At 37.8% G+C, this 25,703-nt stretch overlaps 1 protein-coding gene across 1 annotated transcript in view; it reads left to right on the top strand.

Moving 5' to 3' along the window:
- LOC104516944 (uncharacterized protein KIAA1109-like) overlaps window positions 1-25,703 on the top strand; it is an 88,712-nt gene that overhangs the window by 33,554 nt on the left and 29,455 nt on the right. Inside the window, 22 exon segments of the mRNA XM_010161458.1 lie at window positions 764-916; window positions 2,160-2,400; window positions 4,284-4,432; window positions 5,219-5,438; window positions 6,297-6,455; window positions 7,332-7,507; window positions 8,016-8,191; window positions 8,799-9,148; window positions 9,151-9,486; window positions 10,811-11,050; window positions 11,465-11,558; window positions 13,072-13,122; window positions 16,601-16,807; window positions 16,947-17,185; window positions 17,759-18,003; window positions 19,389-19,494; window positions 20,291-20,388; window positions 20,611-20,796; window positions 21,655-21,823; window positions 22,317-22,528; window positions 24,551-24,749; window positions 25,329-25,388. Coding sequence (XP_010159760.1) covers window positions 764-916; window positions 2,160-2,400; window positions 4,284-4,432; window positions 5,219-5,438; window positions 6,297-6,455; window positions 7,332-7,507; window positions 8,016-8,191; window positions 8,799-9,148; window positions 9,151-9,486; window positions 10,811-11,050; window positions 11,465-11,558; window positions 13,072-13,122; window positions 16,601-16,807; window positions 16,947-17,185; window positions 17,759-18,003; window positions 19,389-19,494; window positions 20,291-20,388; window positions 20,611-20,796; window positions 21,655-21,823; window positions 22,317-22,528; window positions 24,551-24,749; window positions 25,329-25,388 — 4,066 coding nt within the window.

Raw genomic sequence — 25,703 nt, forward strand, 5'->3', positions numbered from 1 at the left:
AAATTGGGTTGTGGTCGATTTGCTAAGGAGCATTTTTTGTATGCCGTTATGTGCTCTTCCCGTACCTGGCACCATCTAGTGGGAAGTTTTTGGGATGACACCCACGATTAAGACCCTCTCCTGCGTTCTAAGATAGATGAGCCTAGTGTCAGGCTAGTTTTCTCTTGCACTCAAAAACCAGCCTTCGCAGCAGTCTCTTAGTGGTACCAACCTTCCTGTTTCTTTTCCTACGCTTTTCTAGCACTAAACCAAACTAGAAAAGTGCCTGTTTTTTCTGTAACTAGGAATAAACAGTTTCTTTGAAAATCTCAGGTGGTTGTGCATCTATGTCTTAGTCCAGAAGTAACTTTACAAAGTCTGCAATTTGAATCCAGCCTTCTGTTTTATTACTCCACGTAAATAAATAAGCACCAAGTATGATTTTTCACGTAGCACTTTTTAAACTAAGATCACAGAATCACAGAATGGTTTGGGTTGGAAGGGACCTTAAACACCATCTAGTTCCAACCCCCCTGCCATGGGCAGGGACACCTTCCACTAGACCAGGTTGCTCAAAGCCTCATCCAGCCTGGCCTTGAAGACATCCAGGGATGGGGCATCCACAGCTTCTCTGGGCAAGGTGTCCATGTGGCAGATCTTTGGTGCAGAAGTTCAAAATGGGGTTAGAAGATTGTGATATCATAAGGTGAAATCTTGTAGTTCATGAGCATGTTCTGTTTACAAGTTACTTTCATATGTGAGAAACTGTTTCATTTTAATCTAGAATAAAAGTGTGCACTTTCCTCTGAGAAGCAAGTACAACAGGCTTACCAAAGTGGCTCGTTTCTTGCAAGAAAATCCTTCGTGTTTACTGTGTAATATATTGCACCATTACCTTCATCAAGCAAATTACTCCATTATTGAGGATGCCACCATGGTGAGTCACCCTGTAAAAATGGAAATAACTCAGTGTGTTAGTTTCACGTGTACCAATTCTAATGTCTTAAATTAGGTAACAGTTTAAGGAAAGGTAACAATGAAGAAAATATAACCCTAACTTGTACGTATCTTTAAATGTAAGTAGATATGGCTTCTCTCATTTAATTTTCTATCATATCTACTGTTTTTGTTGTGGCCTGTGTATACGCTTAATCTTTATTGAACTGTTTTATTAGTAAATACATGGGAAATCATAAGCCAAAAAGGCATCTTTAGAATGTTAATAGCCTTTTTATCAGATGTCATTTTCCTTAAGGATAACAGCAAAGTAGTAAAAATTTCCATCTGTCATTTTAAAATTGAATAAATCTCAGTTATTAAGGCAAGTGCATATACTAATTAGCTTATTCCAGCTCTCTCCTCAAAACTAGTTTTCATATCTTTTAGAAATACTTGGATAATGCAGACAGTTTAAGAAAAGAGCTAGAATTGTAGAAACTTTAAGGCTTAAGAACCTAATCTTTTGAATGGTGGCTTTAGAATGTAAATGTCTAGCTTGTAGTGGTAAACAGTTGTTTGAACAAACATATTCAGAATAAGGAGGAGTGTTTGTTCCTGATTTTATGTCATTTTCATAATCCAATTCCACAGCTGTCAGATGTAAACAATACTTACTTCAGCATATTCAGCTGAGAGCCCAGTAGCACACACAATTTGTGGCAGAAACAGTACTGTTTGATTTGTGGTCAAAATTAGAAGCTTTTTTTTTTTTAGCACAATTCAATGATGTAATCAAAAATCCCTATTTTTTGCTTCAAATTTATGTTTTTAAAAGACTGCTTACCAACTGTGGAAAAAACCTCACTATTTTAATTTCAGTTCTGTTTCTACAGTCAGTGTAATGTTGTTGTGAGTTTTACTCCATAGTTCTGTGACTTATAATTAAGTGCTTCTAGTTTCATATTTAATAAACCCATTTCCTGTTGTTTATTTTTGGCCTGTTGGGCTGGATCCTCAGGTCATATAAATGAACGTATTTACCGTGTTCAACGGAGCTGTGATTTTTATCTGTTAGCACTGTGGCTTCTTATAACTGAAGGGACGTTGTGTGGTGCCCTCACGTTTCTATCAAAAGCCTCTTGAGCACAAAGATTTAGGGAAATTCTGACTTCCTTCCCCCCCCCAGTTTACTATAAAATACTGTGATAGGCATTGTTAATTGTTGTTTTTCTCTTTTTAAGAGTGATGGCCTTCCTGCCTTAGTAACTTTAAAGAAAGGCCTAGTTGCCTTAGCAAGGCAGTGGATGAAGTTCATTGTGGTGACCCCGGCTTTTAAAGGAGTCAGCTTGCACAGACCAACTCAGCCAGTGAAATTGCTGACAAATGCCTGCCACGAGCATGAGGATGGACTTGGATTAGACAACGGAGGGGGTCTTCAGAGTGACACAAGTGCTGATGGAGCGGAGTTTGAATTTGATGCAGGTATGTCTTGTCTCCATAAAAGTTCATAGAGACAAGTAGTTCCTCTCAGCATTTGTATCTTCATTAGTTTTACTGCTTGACTACATTATATTCTTCTTTTTTAGAATCATCTTCATTTTGAAGCAACTGCTGACAATTATAGTATTATAATAATTGTTAGTTATTTTGGGGAAGAACAAAACAGGAGACTCTTCTTTCTTCTCAAGCTTTATCTTGTTATTTACTGCACACAATATGTCAGCCTAATTATTGGCTAGCTTTCAACTGGGATTTGTTGTGCAGCTTCTGACCTTAGTTAAAAATTGTAACATGCAATTCTATGAATGCTCCCAGGAATAACTTCAAACCTGCCTTATTTGTTCTTTGTGAAGACGTATTTTCACAAAACCTTTTTTCCCTCATTTTTACTGCTTCACAGGTGGTAGATTTCTGTTGCCAGCTTACACATTTCCAGTTTAACATAAGCTACTGATTTAGCTTTGGATTTGATACAGGGCTGTCTTAAGAACCATAGACAAGAAGGGCATAAATAAATACATGTTGTTGCAGTACTCTTTTCTGCTGTTTAGAGTTGACTTAGTTATGTTGTGTTTGTAGGAGCTATGGGCAGTATTACAGTCCTCAGACATACAATGTTTATATTTTTTCAAGTAAGAATCATGTAACTTTGTGGAAAAAAATATCTTTGAAAAGCAGGAGGAGAATAATCTGCTTTTGATTAAAAGCCAGGCGGGATTTATCAGACTTCAGATGGCAAAACCAAGGATGTTTGTGTGTGAAACTTGTATGTAATCATTGTTGCAGTTTAACCCCAGCCAACAACCAAGCACCACACAGCCGCTCCCTCACTCCCCCCCACCATGGGATGGGGGAGACACTTGGCAGAGTAAAAATGAGAAAACTCATGGGGTGAGATAAAGACAGTTTAATAGATAAAGTGTAAGCCTCACACGCAGGCAAAGCAAACAAAGAATTCGTTCACCACTTCTCATCGGTGGGCAGAGGTTCAGCCATCTCAGGAAATCAAAGTTCCATCACACATAACAGTTACTTGATAAGACAAATGCCATCACTCCAAACATCCTTCTGTTCCTTCTGCTTCCTTCAGCTTTATATGCTGAGCATGATGTGGTCAGCTCTCCTGGCCATGTCCCCTCCCAGCTTCGTGGGCACCCACAGCCTTCTCCGTCAGTAGAGCAAAAGAAGCTGAAAAGTCCTTGACTTAGTGTAAGCTTTCCTTAGCAACAACTAAAACATCAGTGTGTTATCAACATTATTCTCATAGGAAATCCAAAACACACCCCCATGGTAGCTTCTATGAATAAAATGAACTCTGTCCCATCCAAAACTAGCACAATCATACAGTATTATGGAAATTTTTGCCCCCTCCTCTAAAATCTGCTTTGGTTGAAAGAAACAGACCATTAGAACCAGTGAATTATTTTAATTTTTTTCCCCATGTATGTTGTTCTATTTTTCACTGAGACATTTGGAAGTGGCAATTTTGCTGCTGTCTTTACATTTTGCTTATAGATGGAATTCATGCAAATGTAAGCATCTTAATTCAAAAAGTCATCAGTCATGCCAGATTCAGCAAAAGAAAGTGAAATTCAGCAACTTTCTTTTAGATCAATAGCACAGAGCAACAATTGTATGACATTACAAGGACAAAACGTACTTGGATTATTAAACACAATCCAGTAGGCCCATGTCTGAGGTTTTCTTATTTGCCTTAAAACTGCCTTCAATTCCCCAGACAACTGTGTGTAGGTGTGTGTCAGAATTTGGAAGTTTATGACTGCTTGTAAATAAATGTACCTAGTAATAAATGATCTTGGTTCCTCATATCTGCAAATGAGACAAAATTGTTTGCTTGGTTCCAGCTACTGTCAGTGAGCATACAATGCTCTTAGAAGGAACAGCTCATCGCCCTCCACCTGCTGGAGGATCTTCTGGGCCTGTAACTGGTGCTGAGATCATGAGGAAATTATCCAAGGCTCACACACACAGTGATTCTGTTCTGAAAATAAAGGTAAGTTTCTAGCACCATGCACAAGGGGTAAGTAATTTGTAGCTGTTCTGTTCAGAAGCAATTCTGATGAATAAATGCTTGTCTAAAAAGTAACTATAACTAACTGTAACACAGGGAAGGAATGCTCCTTGCCCTATGGAGGTGGTGCTCTATCAGTTGGCCTATATTTTACGTGTGTTCTTTATTACTGTTCTTGCTGATTAACTTCAGAGCTATGCTTAAAAACTATATATATGGCATTGTTTAGGAATGTCCATTAACTTTTCTGGGTTTTAATCTATTTATGAACGCAGAAATGAGGATTTAACTGTCATTATGCAAAATTTAAGATTGACAAAGCTCTTCAGTAACTTGTAGTAAAATTAATGTGGGTTTGTTTTTTTTTTAATTCCACAAAGCTGGTAAGAAAATGGCAAGATTTTATTTTTACCTCTGCTTTCTGAACAGAAAGAATCTGTGAATGTTTGGGGGAGTTTAGGGGTTTGTTTTGGTTTTGTGGTGGTTTATTTTTTTGGTTAGTTTTTGGGTTTTGGGGTTTTTTTGAAGTAATTTGTTGCCCTCTATGTATGTTAGGCAGCTTGGTGGCTTGTAAGAGTCAGATGAAGACCAAATACAAATGAGGCTTACTGCAGTATATACTGTTCCTTCTGCAAACCTGCTTTAGATGAAGTTTCTAGGAATGAGATTTTTGTAGTTATTGTGTGCCAAACTCATATTCAGTCCAAATGTTGCTTCCTTTTTGCAGTTTGCACAGTACTCTCTTAATTCCTTTGTTTTCTTCACAAGGGTATACATCCATATCATTCCTTAAGTTACACGAGTGGAGATACAGCTACAGATTCACCAGTGCACGTTGGCCGTTCTGGAATGGCAGTCAAAGAAAGTCCAAGGAAAGAGAGTCTACTCAGCTATCTTACTGGGAGCTTTCCGAGCCTGCATAATCTTTTGGAAGGGACTCCTCAAAGAAGTACAACTGCAGTTAAAAGTAGTTCCTTAACAAGAACAGGTATGAGGTAGCATAAATAAGCTGCAGGCAGGGGAAGGGTTGACTGATTTTATTTTAATGATTTAGAAATATTTTCTCTGTGAGTTGTCATTTCTGTCATAAGCTGCTGCTACTTCCCCCTGAATAAGAACTGTAGTGTTTAATAGTAGCTCCTAGACATCGCTGCACCATACCATTTCCTAGAATCAAATAGCGAGTACATCAGTATGTGACAACTAACAAAATAAATAAAATGTTTTCCTTTATTTAGCCCTACTAGTTTTTGAGGATAATACATAATTATTTACGTGAGTCTTTTTGAATGAACAAGGAACTGAAGTGATCATTCTGTATTTGTAATTTTTTTCTTGACCTTGTTAGTACCTCTAAAAGCAGACTAAAACTAATGTTCCAGTAACTCAGCTTGTGTATTAATAATCTGAATGTTTTTAGTAATGGTCTTTTGAGAAAAATTCTTTTAGGTTCTATGATTATTGTTCAGAGTGCATTGTTATCATTTACATAAAGAAAAACAGATAAGTTTGATACTGCATTTTCTCTAAAACCTCTCTCCTTTGCTGTCAGGGAATGAAATGTTTTTCAGGAAGAAAGGTATTTTGGTTTCTTAATGACTCCTTTCCTCTAATGGTAGAGATGAACAAATGCAAAGATACCTGTAGTGCAACATCCATTAGTGTCTTAGTGTAGTTTCTGTGGTAGCACCTGTAGGGCTGCTTGATACATAATGTACTGGAATAAACCTTGAGGATTAGTCTTATCTTAATAATGTGTACTCACTGTCAGTAAAATTATGTGGTGTTCCTGGGTTTTGCTGACTTTGATAGAACAAATGCTAAAATTTCTTATTTACCTCTATAGGAAATACTGTGGCCACAGACATGTTATCTGAGCATCCTTTGCTGTCTGAACCATCTTCTGTGAGTTTCTATAACTGGATGTCCAATGCTGTTGGCAACAGAGGAAGTGTAGTACAGGAAAGTCCAGCCACCAAATCGGGTCACAATAGTCTTCCAACAGGTATTGCTAATTACAGCCGAATTTGAAAGATTATTCTGGGTTGGCTGTTCCTGTGTTTACCACGTTCTATAGAACAAGGGATTTAACTTCAACAGATATAAATACTACTTGTGGGACTTCTCAGCAAACTGGAAGATGAGCGAAAAATGTGATTTAACAAAACCGTTGTTTTCATTTCCTTTACCATGCCTCCAAAAATCTAACTTTATCTTACATTTGGAGCTGTAAATGTAGCTTACAAAACCATGTGTAGCTGCCAAAAGCTAATACATAAAATCATCCTCAGTTTTAGAGTTCCTTGGATTTTGTTAGTTACTCTTAATCTAATTTGAATATGCTGATTTTATAATGAGGATTTTGTACACTGGAATCCTTGCTTTTCCTCGGTTCAGTTTTGAGCCTCAGCATAAACATCTGTTTTGAGAGTAATGTTTTTCAAGGATGGGAAGTGGTTTCTGATATAAGGGAATGGAGAAAAGATACACTACTGAAAGACTTAGGTGTATTAAAGAAACAGATATGTAACACTGTATTGCATCGTATTAATTATTCTTGTGTGTCATCATTCATAATCCTGAAATGTGTGTATCTTAATTTTCATTTTCAGTAACACTGAATTTGAATGCTGCTTCTATTAACAGTCTTTCAACTGTAGTGTGTTAATCTGAGGCAGTAGTAAGTTGTCATAATTTGTTTTTAATGTTGAAGAAATAGTCCGATCCTGCAAAACATCTTTGTGCTCTACATGTTTTCTCATGCTCTGATTTTCTATGTGTATTGCTTGTGTTTCTGTGTAATTAATCTTGCTGAATTAATGGAGTTGGTGCTGTTAAAATTTGCTGTGGTGTTAGTGTTCCATGGGTATTTATTTTTCAGGTGTGGCACCCAATCTTCCTACTATACCCTCTGCTTCAGACTTCAACACAGTTTTGTCTAGTGACCAGAACACCCTGGATGGCACACACTCACAGCACAGCACCAGTCAGGATGACATTGCAGGTGTAGAAGAGGGTAACCAGGGGTTTCCTGCTGTCCAGCTAGCAGATGCACAGGTAGGTGTGTTTTGGAGTTCTGTAGGGAGAAACTACTCAAAAAAAAAAAAAAAATCAAGACAGTGATGAAAACATCCTGATCTTGTGCATGTTTCTTATGCATTCCTGTGCAAAGACAGAAGGCTCAAGAAACCTCTGACATGTCCCATAACAAACTTTATGAATGATGGTTAACAGAGCATTGTTTTCTAACTTCAGAGAACATATTGGAGCCTTTATGACAGTTGCCTAGTTCTCCAGAGTACTTTTTACTGGGGGTACATGCAGAATCCTTGCTGCCATAGCTAAGTATTCAATGTTAGCTTGCTGTAGTCAGTTCTTTTACTCAAAAAGTCCATAAAACTGCTTCTTTTTATTTTTCTTCTTTTTTGTCGTACAGCACTGTCAGTAAAACTTTAAAATGTTCTATGTTATGTAGCTGACATGGTAAATACTGTAGATCAAATGATGGAGCAAGCATATAATTGTCTACACCGCAAGAAGTAAATCAGTGGGGTTTGTTTCGTAGGTTGTTTTCAAGCCTCTTCTAAGTTACACGGGAATTCAGTCTCAGGATTCAATGCCACTCTGCTACAGAATGTACTTTGGAGAGTACCTGTCCTTCTCAGGAACTTTGGACTGCCTAAGAGCAGATATTGTTGATTCAGATACAGCAAAGGAAAGAAAAAGTAAACGAGCACGAAGGTATGTTGTGAGGTGTTTGAAAATATGTATGTTGGTTAAAGAACAGAAATTTAGGTTTTTCATGTAAAGAGAGAATTCCAAAGTACTTCCATAGACTAAAGAACAGTCCTTTATTCTTTTAATCTTACCTGTTTTTTCTTCCTGTTAGAATATTTATTTTTTTATCTTCCTATGGAATGGTTTGGAAAATTTCAGTATTTAAACCTCAGCTACTTTTGAAAAATGGAGATTGGGGAAGGGAGAGCTGGTGGAAATAATAGTGAGGGAAATTTGAGAGGCTCTGAAATACTGTTCTGTAATTAATCCTGTAAATGAGGTTATTACTTTTGGTGTAAATGCTGAATCTTGACCGTGCCGGTTTTTGGCAAAGCTTTAGGTTATGATGGGAGGATTCCATGCCAAACTAAGTTTACATAGAACTGAATCATTACTATGTTAGTATCATGCAGTATGAATGTATAAAAGGTCATTTATAATACCTAGAACTATGGTAAGAAGGTGATACCCTAAGGGAAATAAAAGGTTGGATCCAGTAATTTGGATGTACCATATTTGAGTGCCATAAAAAAGAAAAAAAAGTAGTAACGTGCACCTTTTCTTTCCTTAGGCAAGGAGCTGTCAATCTTCCTCCTCTTGAATTCAAACCAGCTTTGATGTTAGAAACCTTCAGTATTAGTGCTGTTGTAATGGAGAAATCCATGTGCACACCTCATAACTCCACCAATGCCCTTTCTTTTCATGACTTGAATAAACGCTACTACAATACTTTCCACTGTAATTTTACCATTTCTTGCCAGTCCATAAGCCAGCACGTAGATATGGCACTGGTTCGTCTCATTCATCAGTTCAGCACAATGATTGATGACATCAAAGCCACGCAGACGGACATCAAACTTAGCAGATACACAGCTGGATCTGCCTCTCCCACGCCTACTTTTAAAACACGCAAACACAGAGACAACGAAGCTCTCGAGGAAGTCTCAATGGAGGTAACAGAGTGAACAACACTAAGAACAAACGAACAAACAATGAGAACAATAAAAAAGAGTCTCGAAACAAGAATTCCTTGGGGAGGTCAGAAAGAAGAACGTCTAAAGTATCCAGAAAAGGTTCAAAAGATGTAGTTGACCACATGACTATTCATATGGATGACTCTGATTCAATCACTGTGTCGGAACAGAGTGAACCCTCTGCTGAGTGCTGGCAAAATATGTATAAACTGTTGAACTTCTATTCGCTCATTTCTGATCCAACTGGGATTTTAGAAAAATCTTCTGAAACTTTTGGGCCAACAGGTAAAGTAGTTCCCAAATAATTGAGAGTGCGTGCTTTTGCTCAAGTGTCTCCTTCTAAAGCTTGATCGTGAGGTGGGTTTCAAAGTTGCTCACCCCATCTAACTTGGATCAAGTGGTGAGGATTGGAAGTGGGGGGGGCTTGTTAATTAGTTCACCAAGATGGGGTACAAAAGAAGCACTTCCTTTTCCTGGCTTATAGTATGCTTTGATTCTTTCAGTCCTAGACTTAGCCAAATATGTGTTAATTGATTGATTTTAAATTCAGTCCCTTGATATTCTTGTGCAGCTGGATTAACCTTGTGTTAACCTGGATTTGCAGTGGGTGTGGGTCTGTGTTAAAAGGTTAACTTTCCTGGTTAAATGTACAGAGTGGATTGTGTTCGTTCCTCCCAAGGTGCGGCTTTGTTTTCAGGTGGCTAATGCAAAGGCTGTGTGTTACCATTCTGTGAAAATATGTAGGCATATACGTAAGCGATCCTCAGGGAGGTAATTTCTGCCCAGGGAATGACTGAGCTAAAAAAAAAAAAGATCTGTGAACCTACCTTTGAGAGAAGAAAAGGTGAAATACTGGCTTTGTGAAGGCCAGCAAAGATTGCAGGTGTTTGGGCCATAATTTCACCCAAAACTTTGAAATCTGGGATGATCGTTGCTCTCTTTTTCAAATGTATTTTATCACAGCAGAGTAAATTTGAGAGCTGGCTCAGCATCATTCTTTTTGTTGGTGAACTGAGGTTGCTGTGAATATGCAGGGGTGGTACAGTTACTACTTAGGCGTATTTTCTTTGGACTGCTTTTAACTGAACAACGAAAATCTACGAAAATATCACGAGAGCTGCTGTTAAATGGAGGGCAGTATCTTTCTTGCACGGAATGTCATATCCAGAGCTATGATATCCGCACAAAATGTGAGTTTTTATACACTGTTTTTGTGCTCTGAGTGTTGAAAAGCAGAACTTGCTCATCCAAAACTAAATTATAAGAACGTTTGGCTGTGAAATGATCAAAAAAGAAACAGGACAATTGGAAACTGTCAGAGCATTTCTACTGTATAACAAAAAAAGTCACATAAATATGAATATTTATGTAATGTACTATGTATCTAAGAATAATAATTAAATCACATCACTCACTGTACCCATTGTCTCTTGGATTTGGTTCAGTTGCAATGTTATTAGAGTGGAATAAGTGAGGCACAGATAATTTGCCTGAGGAGTTTGCTTAATGTGCATGATGCATGATCCTTGGCTTCAAACACAGATATAAATCAGATACACCACAGATGTCTTACAAAGTATCCTTAAATAACTCCTTTGTACTTTTGTAGGGGTTCGAAGCCCAACCGAACCTGCTTGTAGAGTGGTGTTTGAGAACGAACAGGACAGTGGCAGAGACGCACAGAGGAAGCGCAGCCTAGTGACTTCGGAGCCCCAGCACGTGACTCTCATCGTCTTTGGAATAGGCATGGTGAACCGAACCCACTTGGAGGCAGACATTGGCGGTCTAACGATGGAGTCTGAGCTGAAGAGAATCCATGGCAGTTTCACCCTGAAAGAAAAAATGAAAGGTGGGATAAGCCAAAATGTTCTCTGTAACTGCTGGGTGGCAGCTTTACATGTTTATGTGTGTACATACCTATACCCAGTGTAATATGTTTTGTTTGTAAGTAGATGTACATTACGTCTGTGTGTGGGTAGTATAACGACATTCAACAAATGCTTTTAAAAACAGTTACCAGGATGCTGAAAGATTTTTAAAGGATGCAGGATTTTCAGAAAATGCCATGAATATCTCTTTTAGAGGATATTCGTCACTCCTTCCATTTTCAGAAGCTTTGTTCTTGCCACATTTAAATTACATATTACTTAATGTGACAACTAAAACTCTAATTTTTAATATATTTTCCTGCTACTGTGATTTTGAAAGCAGTAGGCATACTTGGAAGTATTTTACTGATATTTAATATCTTTTTTTCTTAAAGATGTTCTGCATCAAAAGATGACTGAGACATGTGCCACTGCTCACATAGGAGGTGTCAATATTGTCCTGCTGGAGGGAATTACCCCAAATATCCAGTAAGTATGAAGCATGACAATTCAAAATTGTTCACGTGCATAGAAGTGGTATCAGTTGTGTGACAGTAAAGGTATGTAGCTTAATACGGAGAAAGCACTGATGGTATGATTTTAGGTAGAATCTGTGAAGTCATAGTTTGGTGGCAACCATGCAGCTGTTGCAGAATTGAGCCTCAGTTTGCCTCTTAAGGCTAATTATTGCATGTACCCACTGACAGGAGGCTTTTCTGTGAAAGGCGTGTCTGAGTAAGCTGAGATGGAATATGGTGAACGTGTTAGTAGGTTTCAGTCTAGGGTAGCCAATCACAAAAGCCTTAGTTGCATAAATATGAATACTCCTGTTCCTTTCTAATTCTAGTAAAAGATAGTAGTAAGTTCAGAAGTGATTGTAGGATCATGGTGTGAATAGGTAAGTGACCTGACTGAAAACTCGTAGGTGACATGTCCTGTTGTAAAAAGAAATAAATTAAATTTTATGTAATCAGAGCTCTCTGCACTGATTTTATTCCATGTGGTGTATGCACAGAAACTTTACTACATCATGTGTATTGTTTCTCTTAAGCTTCTACTTGCTTTTTGAAGCTTATAGGTTTCACTAAACCATACAAGATTTTTAGGGAGTATTTAACCTACTGATCCTGATTATTCCTGTTTGAGATGTATATTGTTTCTTTAATAGATATCTTTTCAAGTCCCATGATGCATGATGCTTTGTGTTATTTTGACAGTTCTAATATCCATTCTATAAGTGACACACCTCTGCAGAGGCAGGAGGGAGAATCCCCTTCAGTGCATGCCCATCTTGAATGACTTGCTCAGCGTCCACTTTGCTGATTTTTTTTTTTTTTTTGCCAGGTTCACAGACTCAAAAAGGTCATGCTTTTTTTTTTTTGTTTGTTTCTAGCTGGACTTCTTTCTGTTTGAGTTGCAAAACACCACCAAAAGAGTTGAACTGCAACTCTTTGCAGTGTAGATCACCCTCACGAAGTTTGGGTGTTAGCTGGGTAACCCTCAGTATGTGATCTGCTTTTAGAATATTAATGTGGTAGAAAAGGGGCTAAATAATGTGACTTGAGTCTCTCCCTCCTTTTAATTCCTGTTCAGTTTGGAAGATGCTACATAGAACTTAAAACATATATAATTTTATTCGTGTCCCCAGATAATTAATTCTGATAAGCATGTTTCAGAGGGATAAATAAAAGTTCTAATCTGACAGCTATGTAGGGTTTCTGAAGGTGACTGAGGTTCTTCATATCTGTTTCACATCATAATTTTACTGAGCTTCCATGTAGGGAGGGTACAAAAGTAAAGGGGGGGGGTGAATAATGCTAAATCTTTAACAATGACAACAGCAACAAACCCTAACAAAACTAAAACCTTCAACTTGGTAAAACTGAAAATAAGTGTCATATTGTGGGTTACAAGTAATTAACTGACTAATTTTGCATGAATGTTTATTCTTTATTTGCTTTGTTTTTGTTTTTCTTGCTTTCTCTTCAATCTTCATCTGTAGACTGGAGGATTTTCCTACATCTCCTACAAGCACAGCCAAACAAGAGTTTCTGTATGTCATATTACTATGTTTAATAGTCTTGCAATTACCTCTGTGTTGTGTAGCTAGTGGCTGCATTTCTACTGTGTTTGATTGTGAAGGCAGATGTTGCTTGAATACATTTTAGTTTTAACATCTAATATTACCTAGACTTGCTTTTAATGTAGCCTGCAAAATATCTGTCAAAAAAAGCCCTTGTAAATGTTAACACTCCAGCATTAGGGGCGGATACTACACTCTGTGGTCGCTACTCTAATGCCAGAATGGTTTCACTGGCTTTCAAGTTCTTTAGATCTGCTTCTACACTTTTTTTAATGAGGTGAAATAACGCTGATAAATGTAAAGGTGAGATTTGCTTTGGATTTGGTAAGGAACTGCTGTGCTCTGAGTGATAGTACCTGTTGTGGTTTCAGCATGAAGAGGACCACTGCTTTTGTCCTTATTTACTTCTGTCCTACATTTAATTACGAGGCATTCTGACTAGGCTATGCTAACACAAAATATGTTCTTAAAACTATGCCTGTGCATCTACTGAAGTGGACCCTCGTCGCGTCCCCTAGATCCGTAGGTGTGAATGTGGGTCTTTTCTCTCACAGAAGAGGCAATGCTTGCTTTCCAGTTGCTTTCTTACTTCTGATGCTGAAGTCCAGAGGGTGTCACTGGAGTAGTAGTCAAGGTGGGAAATGGTCTGTTACACTATGACTCGGCAGTACTCTGAGAAGGAAGGTTATGTAGCCAAAAACTGTGAGGCTTCCCCCCCAACACCTCCCTCCCCAAGCAGTATTCTGAGCAAGGGTTTCTTTGGCTGCTTTAGACCACCAGTGCATATCTTTTTAGAAGGACTTAGTGCAACCACTGTTTTTTACAATGTTTGTGTATATTCAGTGTTGTGATAATACAGGATTAAATTTAAAATGTCCTTACAGATGGTAGCTATGGAAGGAGAGATCATGGTCTGTAAAACTGCAAGAGAGAGAAATTAAATATTCAGGTTTTTGTTCCTTTTTGTGTGGTAGCAACCTTAAACCAGCAAAAGAAAATACTTTTTTGCATAGTGCCTAACTGAACAGTTGGATTCATTGCCATATGACGCAGCCGACAAAAGTATAAATGATTTAAATGATTAGACGACTCCACGTAGGTTAGGTTTGGTGGTGAGTCGGGAACATAATACAGCCTCAGGTTAAGAAAGTAAACCCTTGATGGCTGGAATTAAAGGAAGGATCACTACCACTCAGGTTTCTACTACTACCTGAATTTTCATCTGAGTCTGTGGTAGTTCTTGTGTGTGTTACGGGTTTGCTACTGATGTTCCTCTGTCCTTTTTCTAACATTCCTCAAAAATGCGTTAGGTTGAGTGGTTGCCTTGTAGCCAGCTCTGTAGTGGAGCAAGACTTTTTTCACAAGTTTGTCTGGAGAGTGGTTATTTATGGAATTGATGTGAGAACATAGAATTACTTCTGAAAGCATTACTGGTATATAACTTAAATATCAGTTAATGATTTAAATAATATTCAGCCAGTTCTGTTACAGGCATATCACCATAGGTAAGCAAACTGCAGATACATAGCATGCACTGCTCATTCCAAATAAATGTACAGCCACGCTCTGCATTTCATTCTGTCAGGGAAGTAGGCTTTCTGTAGAGCAGACAAGTGACAGTGGAATTCATTTGTAGCATGAAATATGGAAATACCTTAGCAGAGAAGCACAGTTAATCTTGCTGAAATCTGAATCTCCTGCGACAGTTATACTGGTGTAATTTTTTTTTTTTTTTTTTTAAATTAAGCACCTAGAATGGAATGAATTCCCATGCTTGGCATTGATTTTGAATTGAGTACAGACTTCAACTCCAACGATGTTTACTTTCAACTTCTGCACAAAGATAGCTTAAGAGTAAACTGTGTTTGGTACAGGTCAGGAAGAGATCTTGCAACTGCCCTTAAGCTGAAAGTTGTTCTTGTGATGCTTGAATAGCTCATGTAGTAGTATTTTGTGTTACAGATTGGAAAAAAATGTATTCTTGATTGGCTTCACAATAGTTCGGTCAGAATGGTAGCAGGAATAGAGTAGCAAACAAGCAAATATCAAGGGAATAATATGATCTTTCTTCTTTGAGATGTTTGCTCTTAAGTATGTTTATTTGTATGATGTTTTTCTGAAACTACTTGTGAATTAAGATTTGCTTCCTCCTTCATATTTGTGTAAGTTCTTCAAATATTTTGAAATTGTTTCTACTTGACAGTCTACCCTAAAATACTAATCCATAACTGCTTTAGGTCGCTTGTAGCTCTTGCATAGCTGTGCAGATCTGGAAATGTTTCTGGAGCTTCAGTAAATGACTCTGCTGTTGAGAGGCCTGTGGTTGCATTACAGTGCTGTGTATCTCTTCATTATAAGCAGAAGGATGATGTTCTTTTTGTGTGTATTTCCACACCTGGGATCCTTTGGGCTAGCTGATATTTTAACAACAGAATAAGGAGCCCTGTATTAGGGCTTCACAGAAGAAACAATGCTTAGGGAGTAGAATTCATAGAATATTTGCAGCTTTCATCATGAAACTAAACTGTCTGTAGAACAATCTAAGTCATGATACACAAAATATTTTAGTTATACTCCTTGAAATTTAGTATTTGAGAAACTTTCATTGAATGTTGCAATTTTATAGAGTCTGTTTTTCAGAGATTTTAGCTAATGTACTGCATCTTCCCAACTTTGTCTTTCTCTTTGAAGCTGTAGTATTCTGTGCTGTCTGCATAATATACTTCCATTGGGTAACCCTCCAGTAAATGACCTTAGATGAGAAACAGTAATGTGTTACCCCATGTATCTTTTTTTAATGGGAGCTTAGTGAATTCCAATAGGCCAAAATTTCATTTTCACATGAAAAACTATCAGCTTTGTGCAGCTGTATTTTTATCTTGGGTAACCATTGTAAACCATATCCTCTTTGACATTAAAATAAAGTTTAGACTTCATATTTTGGCATAGTATGTGCCAATTAAACGTCGGTATTGATTCGCGAACCCATTATCACTTGCTTTGTATTTATTGCTAAGTGAGTGTTTCCTCCATTGATCTTTTGGGATGCTAAAATCTGATTTTACTAAGTCTTCTTGTGAAAAGGATGATTCAATATTATTCCTGCAGAGGAGTTGAAATGGAAGGCTCTTACTTGTTTCCGTGTGTGAAAATTTGTCTGTGTACGTGCAGCCCAGTGTGTATAAACTCCAGTGATCTTGCGTTATGCAAGAATAACCGTTTAAGAGGTATTTTTGCAATGCATGACTTGTAGCTCTCTTCAATGTAGTGTAGTTGTTTGTGGCATGTAGTGCATCTGTGTGTGAAAAGTGAAAGAAAAAGGAATGTGTATGTAGTTTATAAATCACGTGAATATTTGAAAATTCAGCTAACACTTAAAACCCATTTTTACATAAACCAAGAACTGTTCTGGAAGACGTACAAATAAATCTATTTCCTTTTCTGTTAGAACTGTCGTGAAATGCAGTATTGCCAAATCCCAGGCCCTGTATAGTGCCCAGAGAGGGTTGAAAACAAACAACGCTGCTGTGGTCAAAGTTGGAGCCATCAGCATCAACATTCCTCAGCACCCTGCCACGCTGCACAGCATGATGGTGCGCAGCTCTCACCAGCTCTCCAAGCAGATTTCGGATCTCATCAGGCAACCCTCAACTGCGTGAGTGTCGCTTGCATGGCATTTCTGAATGCTGCCCTTTGCCATCCGCTTAGGGGCTCAGGCTACTCTGAATAGAAGTGGGAGAGTCAGACTGGTCATCTGTCATGTCAAAATGTCTTATCTTTGTCTTGGTCAATAGGCCCCAGCCTACCAAAGAAGATGTTGCGACTCCTTTGCCCTCTGAAAAGACTCCAACAAGTATTAATCAAACACCCGTTGAAACAAATGAATTTCCACAGCTACCAGAAGGCTTAGAGAAGAAGCCTATTGTTCTGAAATTCAGTGCCATGATAGATGGTATAGCTATTGGAGCCGCGCTCTTGCCCTCTCTGAAGGCGGAATATAAGATGGGAAGAATGAGGAGTCACGGAATGACAGGTAACAGTTCCCTGGAGTGTTAAAAACTTTGTGACTTTTAGTTTGGCCTTGCTAGCAGCATCCAAGGGGTCTCGGTGTTCTGTTGAGTTATACCTGGAGCTTTGAACTAGTTGCTGTCAGCTTACTTTTTTGACTGTAGACTTAATTCAGGTGGGGCCATATAGAGAGTTTACACTGCTGTTAAACACGATTGCCAGAGACAGAATACAAGAGCAGCTGAAGACGTGTGCATTCATATGTAGCTTCTTCCCAGGAAGCTTTCCTCTGCTAAAATCAGTTCATGATCCCTGATGAATTGAATTCTGATTCCTAAGGCTAGTTGAGAATACTCTTAACAGGGCCTCAGTACAGATGAGGCTGGTTGTGTGACCCCCTTCTCCATGTAATTACAGTGAAGTCTTCATTTTCTTTACCAATTAAGAGCGCCCAGAATCATTATATTTATAGGTCTAGAGGTCTTTGAACTTCAGTAACATTTTAAAGGTTTTTTTTAATTCTACAAATGTTCTTAAATACCAGGACAAAAGATTCTTTTGTTGGTTCATACTTTTTTCCTCCATCTTCCTTACACAGGTGCCCAAACCAGATTTAATTTTGAGCTTCCAAGTCACAGATTGCGCTTCACTTCCAAAGTCTCTGCCACTGATATGTCAACCATTCCTCCTTCAGCAAGTCTCAACCTTCCTCCTGTCACTATGTCAGGCAAATATATCATGGAGGAGCATGACACTTACTCAGACCAAATTTGGAGCATAGATGAACTACCTGCAAAACAAGGCTATTATCTACAGGGGAACTACTTACGTTGTGTGGCTGAAGTAGGTGTTGCAGACAGTAGTCATCTTTGATAACTTGTTATTTCCTTTCTCTTACATTTCTGTACGTGCATCTTCGTCTGATTTTGATAATCTGCCTACTCCAGAACTCTGATTTACAGGTTGATCCTAATGCAGCATTTGCAGTTGCATAACACTGGAATAGAACTTTGTCAGTCCTTGCTTTGATGAGCAGCCAACGTATTAAGCAGTCAAGACCACTTTATCAGAGGGTTTTGAATATGTTATTTTGTACAAATAAGTAAGGAATATAGGTTTAGAAACGATTTTTGGAAGGACTGTTTCTCATCAGCAAAGTAGACAAAATTGTATTATGCTGATGATTCAAATAGAGTGTTACTTTACACTGAAAGCTTCCGCTAACCAATCAGATGATGTCTTGCATTTTGTAAAAAGAAATAATGAAATATTTTTTTAAATTTTATTTTTTTTAGAACTTGTTCATTTTTTCATTATTAGACAGCTCCATGGGTAGGAGTAGCTATATATATCCTTAGTAAATTATATAAAATTTTGTGTTTGACACAGTGTTCTACTCACAAGTTTTATTTGTGTACCAATTTCCAGAGTTACTTTTCACAGAGAGAAAAGTGATGCTGCTTAAAAAAAACCACTCTCCCTGCTGGGGAAAAGCTGGGGTCTTCTACTAATTGTGTTTCTTTAGCCTGGCATGTTTGTAATTGAAACTTATGATGTTTGTATCTTTCTGGGAGAAGTTTAATTAGGTGCTGCTCTTTGTTCAACCCATTTGAGTTATTTCCTGTCTGACCTTAGTGTCTTTTGAATTTGTTCAGCATTTAAATGAAAAGGGAGGGGCTGCTTAGAAAGGCAAAAGCCAAGTCCAAGTAGTTTTCGAAAACATCTGTATTTTAATCTCATTTTAAAAAAAATCTTAATTTAAACAAACTTAGGCAGACTCCAGTTCCTTTGGAATATTCTTTAAGCTTATATTGGACACATAAGCTTACCATGGAAGGTATCAGTAAACTTGTTCATCTACAGTAACTAGAATAATGCAGTTTTAGAGATTGACAGCTCATTTCTATTTTGTTCTGATAACGATTTACTGTTTGTAATTAGTAGCATTTTGCTTCCGTGAACATTAACCAAGTCCTGCATTTTATTGTCTAAACTAAACTTAACTCAGGAGAATAAACTTTTTCAGATAATAGTGTATGTCCTTCAGTTTTCTGATAGACATTCATAGCAGAAAAATTGCAAGATGAAACTAATGTTCTTTTTCTTAAGCCAATAACAGTATAACTGGACTTGAAAAGGTATGCCTGAAAACTCAAAATACACTGTTTTGAAAATATAGGTATGGTAACTGTTTTCAAGTTTCATTCTAAAATCTTGTGTTTCTGCAGGTTGGTTCCTTCGAACATAATCTCACCACTGATCTGTTAAATCATTTAGTATTTGTGCAGAAAGTGTTCATGAAAGAAGTGAATGAAGTGATACAGAAGGTTTCAGGTAAGCAGACCACTCAAAACCACCTGTAAGATCCTTAGACACTGTTTGATGGCCACAGTATATAGTTCTCTGGATTGGCTCTTTGTTTCACAGATGCTGTCATTTCACATCTAGCACTCCAGGCAGCACCAGGGTGTCAGCAGCAGAGCTTGAGTTTGAAGTAATCACAGTGGGTCTGGAAATTTTTGTAGCTCTGTTGAAAACAAGACATTTTATGGGGAAGCAGGATAGTTTGTCATGCTGGACACCAGCCTCCGTGTCTGTCTATGACATGACCTTGACTGGTTTGCTCTCTCTATTTACTTGCTTCACCTGTAAAATGCAGATCATGATGTTTCATTTTTGTAAAATAATGTCAGTGTATTCTTTCAAAGGAAAACAGCTGTGTCCAGGGAAAATAGCATCAGTACTGGTGTTACTCGGTGTCTCCTGATTCCTAGCTCGTTGATTCTTTGCAGATAATGTCTTTCAGAACTGTGTAAAAAAGGCGTTTGGCTGTTCATTAGATTGTTTTGTGTATCATGCTGTATACTCCTTACAGGCTTTGAGCCTTCCTGTGGAAGGTTTCCCAGGAGGGAGGAACATGACTCTCAGTTCTTAGTAGAGAGTGATTAACTATATGTAACAAGCTGAATCTGCACCTGTGTCTTCCATCTTCAATCTATATTTTTTTAAATAAATATTCAGCTAGTTGCTGTTCAAAATAAGGCTTAATTCACTGTCACATTTTTATATATATTTGTTTTACAATTTTTTCATTGTTATAACTCTGAATGTGCATATTGAATGTGTACAGGAGGAGAGCAGCCAATACCTCTTTGGAATGAACACGATGGCACGACTGATGGAGAAAAACCAAAAATTCTTCTGTACTCATTGAGCCTACAGTTTAAGGTAATCTTAAGATGACAAAACAGTGCTCCTGCATGAAGAAAAAGACCTTGAGTTACGTCCCTGTAATCTTTTAAAATAGCTTAGTGGTACTGCATTGTGAAAAATGATTATATCCTCTTTTTATGCTGCTCAGTGGAGAGGATTTTTTGGGTTGCGTTTTTCCCCCCCTTCTCTTTGTCTCTGAACCAGATCCTAATAACCATGTAACTCCCTATTCAATAGGGAATTCAAGTGACAGCTACAACTCCCTCAATGCGAGCCGTGAGATTTGAAACTGGACTGATAGAACTTGAACTCTCAAACAGACTGCAAACCAAAGCAATGCCTGGAAGTAGCAGCTACCTCAAACTGTTTGGGAAATGCCAGGTGGATTTAAATCTGGCGCTAGGACAGATTGTTAAACATCAGGTTAGTGCTCGACATCTGTGTATGTGGTGTTCTAACAGCATGTGATTAAAAAATACATTGCCAATCCGAGAGGCTGTCTTACACTGCCATTTTTTTCTGAACTGGCTGTGGAATAGATATAAAGTGTAGGGGGCCCCTGGGGGAGGGTGTCAAGAAGGGACTGGAGATGACTTTTCAGACAAAATGTTCATTATGAAGACCAGTGTACATGCAGAAAAGATGGAAGGAGTCAAGTATGGAGTTGTTTTTTGGTGTGGGGTTTTTTTTTCTTTCTTTTCCATGCTATTAACATCTTAATTTCATGCTCTTAACCTATTAGCCCTTTGCAACAGTAATGGCCTAGCTGCTGGGTCAAGTTCAAAATTTTTGTTGATATTGCTGCTATTTTTAAGTTGCATGAATGAATTAATAAGATCAGACAAGATCCAGACCTCACTAGGCCTACATTTTGACCTGGTTTGTCTGTATTAGTTTGATAGTTCTAGCTCTTGGATTCTTAAACCCACTGATACCTGGAATCACTAATTCTATGATACAAAGTTATTTTGTGATGCCTTGAAACAAACAAATACAGGTGTAAGAACCTATTAATGTACTGTCACAATAGATGATCTGGTTATATAGTTATTTTCATTAATATTGTATGATAAATAAGGAAAATATCCCTGCAGTCAGAATTTAATGTAAGAAAATTGAGTATCCTAGAAGGAGCTTTGGCTAGCAGATAAAGAGGGGAAAGGAGACAGCTCGTTGTAATTTTACATTTTGTCAAAAGCAATAATTTGATTATTTTTCCCTGTCCCTGAACTCCCCCCTGCTGCAAACCCCTCCCCCTTCTCATTTTTTGAACATTTTAAGGTTTATGAAGAAGCTGGCTCAGACTTTCATCAAGTTGCCTATTTCAAGACAAGAATTGGATTAAGAAATGCGCTCCGGGAAGAAATCAGTGGCTCATCAGATAGAGAAGCTGTGCTCATTACTTTGAACAGACCAATTGTTTTTGCTCAGCCTGTGGCCTTTGATAGAGGTATTGAAGAGACAAGTACTACAAATTTGTTTTCATGTTGATGAAGCTATATATTTTTTTCAAAGAAGCTTGATTATTCAATATTTAGTATATTTCATGTCAAATCAAAATGTTAGGTATAATAAACTGGCTAAGAAATGAAGAGATCTACTCTATGTTCACAGGTTAATAATTCTTTAGGTCAAAAATCCCCTTTTGTTGAGGTGATTAGGTTTCAGGCACATTGGAGGAAGTTGCTTTTGTAAGTCTTTACATGAAGATGAATAATGAATAATACTGAGAACAGCATCACTTTGTGTATTTTAATGTCTTAAGTGTGAAATGATCGGCTTTGTCCATCCTGTCCTGTGCGGCATGAACCTCTTCACTGCATCCTGCATATATGTGTTTGTGCCCACTGTTGTACACCTACTGTGTTAAAGTAATTTATTTAGTGAATGTGCCTTATTTTACGTGTTGCTTTCAATTAAGTATTTCTGGTTTCTTCATAAAGCTGTGCTATTTTGGCTGAACTACAAGGCTGCGTATGACAACTGGAATGAACAGAGAATGGCTTTACATAAAGATATTCATATGGCCACAAAAGAAGTAGTAGATATGCTACCTGGAATCCAACAAACCTCTGCTCAGGCTTTTGGGACTCTTTTTCTTCAGCTGACTGTCAATGACTTAGGAATTTGCCTGCCCATCACGAGCACACCTCAGGTAATCAAAATGCCTGAAGCAACATGGCTACTGGTAGTCTGTTAAAATATCCATTTCTATGCGGTACATGGCTTTTATGTCCATGAATGTAATTTTTCATGTAACCAACACAAAAATTATAGGATGCTGACAACTGTTGTAGTGGCATTGCTTGTAATAGACATGGTGTTCTCATTTGTAGAAGAAGTAGGTTATGCATGTTTCAATTCATGTGCATGTTTTGGGGAAACATAGTGGATTCTTGTTCACACCACATACGAGCTCAGCACTTTGGAAAGTCCTTGGAAATGTTTCAGATTAAACGTATTTTCTTGAAAGTTTCCAAATTCCAATTTATCCTTCATTTTTCACATGATTATAGATAGAAAAACTCTGAAAACTGTTGGCTTTAACATGAAGTTCTGACTTGTTTGTTTGTTTAATTAAAACAAGGAATGAGAGTATGATTAACTATTTGAGATACAGAGAGAGATGTTTTTCAAACAGTTCCTTTTATTTAGGAACTCAGACTGGCTTAAAGAAAGATAATTAAAATGCAGTTATTGGCAAAAGTGTGTCATTGTAGTACTGGGTAAGTGTGACACAGGCTGATGTATTCTCTAATGTGCGATGAACTAGTTTCTGTGCTAAAGGAATGCCTACACACTGCATAGTGCAGTGTGTTAATGCAGTTTGTTCTGTAAGGGCACGTGCACTGCATTATTTTTCTGGAATGCCTTTGAGTCTTAAGTTTAATGATGCATGGCTCAGTAACACATTCCCAGGGTAATGCTTGCTGGCTGGGCAGTTTGCTGAGTTTCTTCACAACCAATGCATCATGACCCTACACATTCCCTAGTTTGACATTTAGCTCTGTGTGTTGATTCTTTATTCAGATAGAAAGTACCTAGGTCAGTGGACCTAGCTTTCTTGAAAATACCTGTGTTTGTTCACAGTTAAGAAAAAATTCTGTGCAGACTGGTATTCCCTCCGTTCTTCCTTTCTTAGAGAGGACTGCAGTTATGCCTGCTTCTTCATATGTAAGGTGAAGGTGTGATCCGCACCTCTGAAGTATAAAAATGAAAACACTACATTGCCAGCTGACAGCAGTTTGAAAATACATGAAGCAGTGGAGCATTATTAGGATAGATAATGTTAGATGGCTTTGAGAGAAAACCTTGGATTCAGAGACTGTTCCTGGGAGTATTCTTAACGGGGAATAATTCCAGAAGAGGAATGAATAATTTTAATGGCATGGAAGGAAATACTCATAATATGTAGAAACGTAAAGGAGTAATGAGGCCAATAACCTAGAAGTCACAGTGCCATAACATTCTGATTGTGAATCCTCTATCTGGCAGCTATGGACAAAGCAGATGGCATTTTATGCTGTTACATGTTACAGGTGATAGTAAATCATGAAAAACGCATTCTGGCTTATGAAGTCATAAGCTGTATATAGAACAGCATGTTCACAGTATTTCTGCTGGATCGAACAAAGTCTAGCTTTATAAAAGGCAATAGGCAGGCTTTTTTGCAGGTGAACAAAATTGCAGACCTTAGAATGCAAAGGGCTGGAAAATAAACAGTCAGTCTGTTTATTGAGGACTCTGCATAATTGCAGATATCAACATAAACCCTAAAAAGTCATGTAAAAATTAAAGCTACTTTCATTGTTATTCAGTCAGCTCATGCACAACCCTTCTTGGAGAACAGAATCAATCCTGGGCTTGTGTTCTGTGGTCATGAAGCCATACAGTCCATAGCCCTTGATCGTCTAGTCTGTGACCAAACATGGATCTTTCCTTTTCCAGATGAGTTTGGCCTCTGGTGCCCTAATATATTTATGGTGTAGGCGCTGCATTTACTGGAAAGCAACACTGCAAGACATTGTATGGACAGATGTGATGCTTTTAAAACTTTCTGTAGAGAAGGAAAAATACCAGATAGGAGAAGGAGATCGATTTTCTAATAGGGAAAACCCATGTACAATATCGCTTTGACTTTGCAGTGACCAGTAAACTCTGTGATTTTATTTTCCAGTCTAACCACACTGCAGATCTTGACACTGGCTCTGCTTTAGTCCTGACTATTGAAAGCACGTTAATCACTGCCTGCTCCTCAGAGTCTTTAGTTAGCAAAGGTCATTTTAAAAACTTCTGTATCCGCTTTGCTGATGGCTTTGAGACAAGTTGGGATGACTGGAAACCAGAAATAAGAGGAGATCTAGTCATGAATGCATGTAAGTGAGTGTGATTTCATACTGGACAATAGTATTTCAGATATAGATCCACTTTTACCCTTTCCCATGACTTCTAAAACTGCTGAACTTTCCCCTAAAAGATAAAGAAAAGACTTCAGCCTTTTGAAAGCAAAATAATGTGGATCTAAAAGGTTGTATTCCTTTGTGATTTTCCTTATTAATAACTTTGTTGCTGTGTGTCTCATTGTAAGCATTTAAGTTCTGTCTGAGAGATGTTGGAAGAGTTGGATGCATTGCTTTTATATGATTTCATAAGATCCCAGTAAGTTCTTAATAGTTTCATATAGATGATTTTTATATATATATATCTCTCTAATTATGGCAAAGTTTATAGATTTTATGTGAAATTTTCAGTTGATACAAACTTGGATATTACCAAGTAGATTCACTTTACTAAAGAGAAAAGTAATTCAGTGGGAATTAAAACTAAATCTCCTGTACAACACCACTCATGCTTTAATTGTGAAGGGCAAGAGATGGGAGTGGAGTTTGGGCAGGCCTGGGCTAAAGCAGTTTTGTCTGTCTAATCAGTGTGTGTGCTTCATATGCTTCATATAGGTGTTGTCCCAGATGGTACATATGAGGTATGTTCTAGGACAACAGGACAAGCTGCAGCAGGTAATACACTTTCTTAATAAATTAAATCCTATCTAAATAAAGTGTTCCTAAAATATGAAATTTAAATCCTTTAACTGTGTTGTAATTTAATTGGTGGTTTGGTTTTTGTTCTGCTTTAAAACTCAATGTTTTTATCTGCTCCATCTTTTCAAGCTATTCCAGGTTTTGAGCCACATCAGCAACACTGGCTTCAGATTTTTTTTTACCTGCAGGAAGACACATGCTGTATGTGTGTTCCGTGGTGGGAGAGTAGTCCTGTATAACAGCAGTGTTGTCCTACCGTTTCCTGTCCTGTTCCTGCCGAATCTTCCCGCC

Source organism: Eurypyga helias, unplaced genomic scaffold (assembly GCF_000690775.1).
Source record: "Eurypyga helias isolate BGI_N326 unplaced genomic scaffold, ASM69077v1 scaffold6461, whole genome shotgun sequence".
In the NCBI taxonomy this organism is placed as follows: Eukaryota; Metazoa; Chordata; class Aves; order Eurypygiformes; family Eurypygidae; genus Eurypyga; species Eurypyga helias.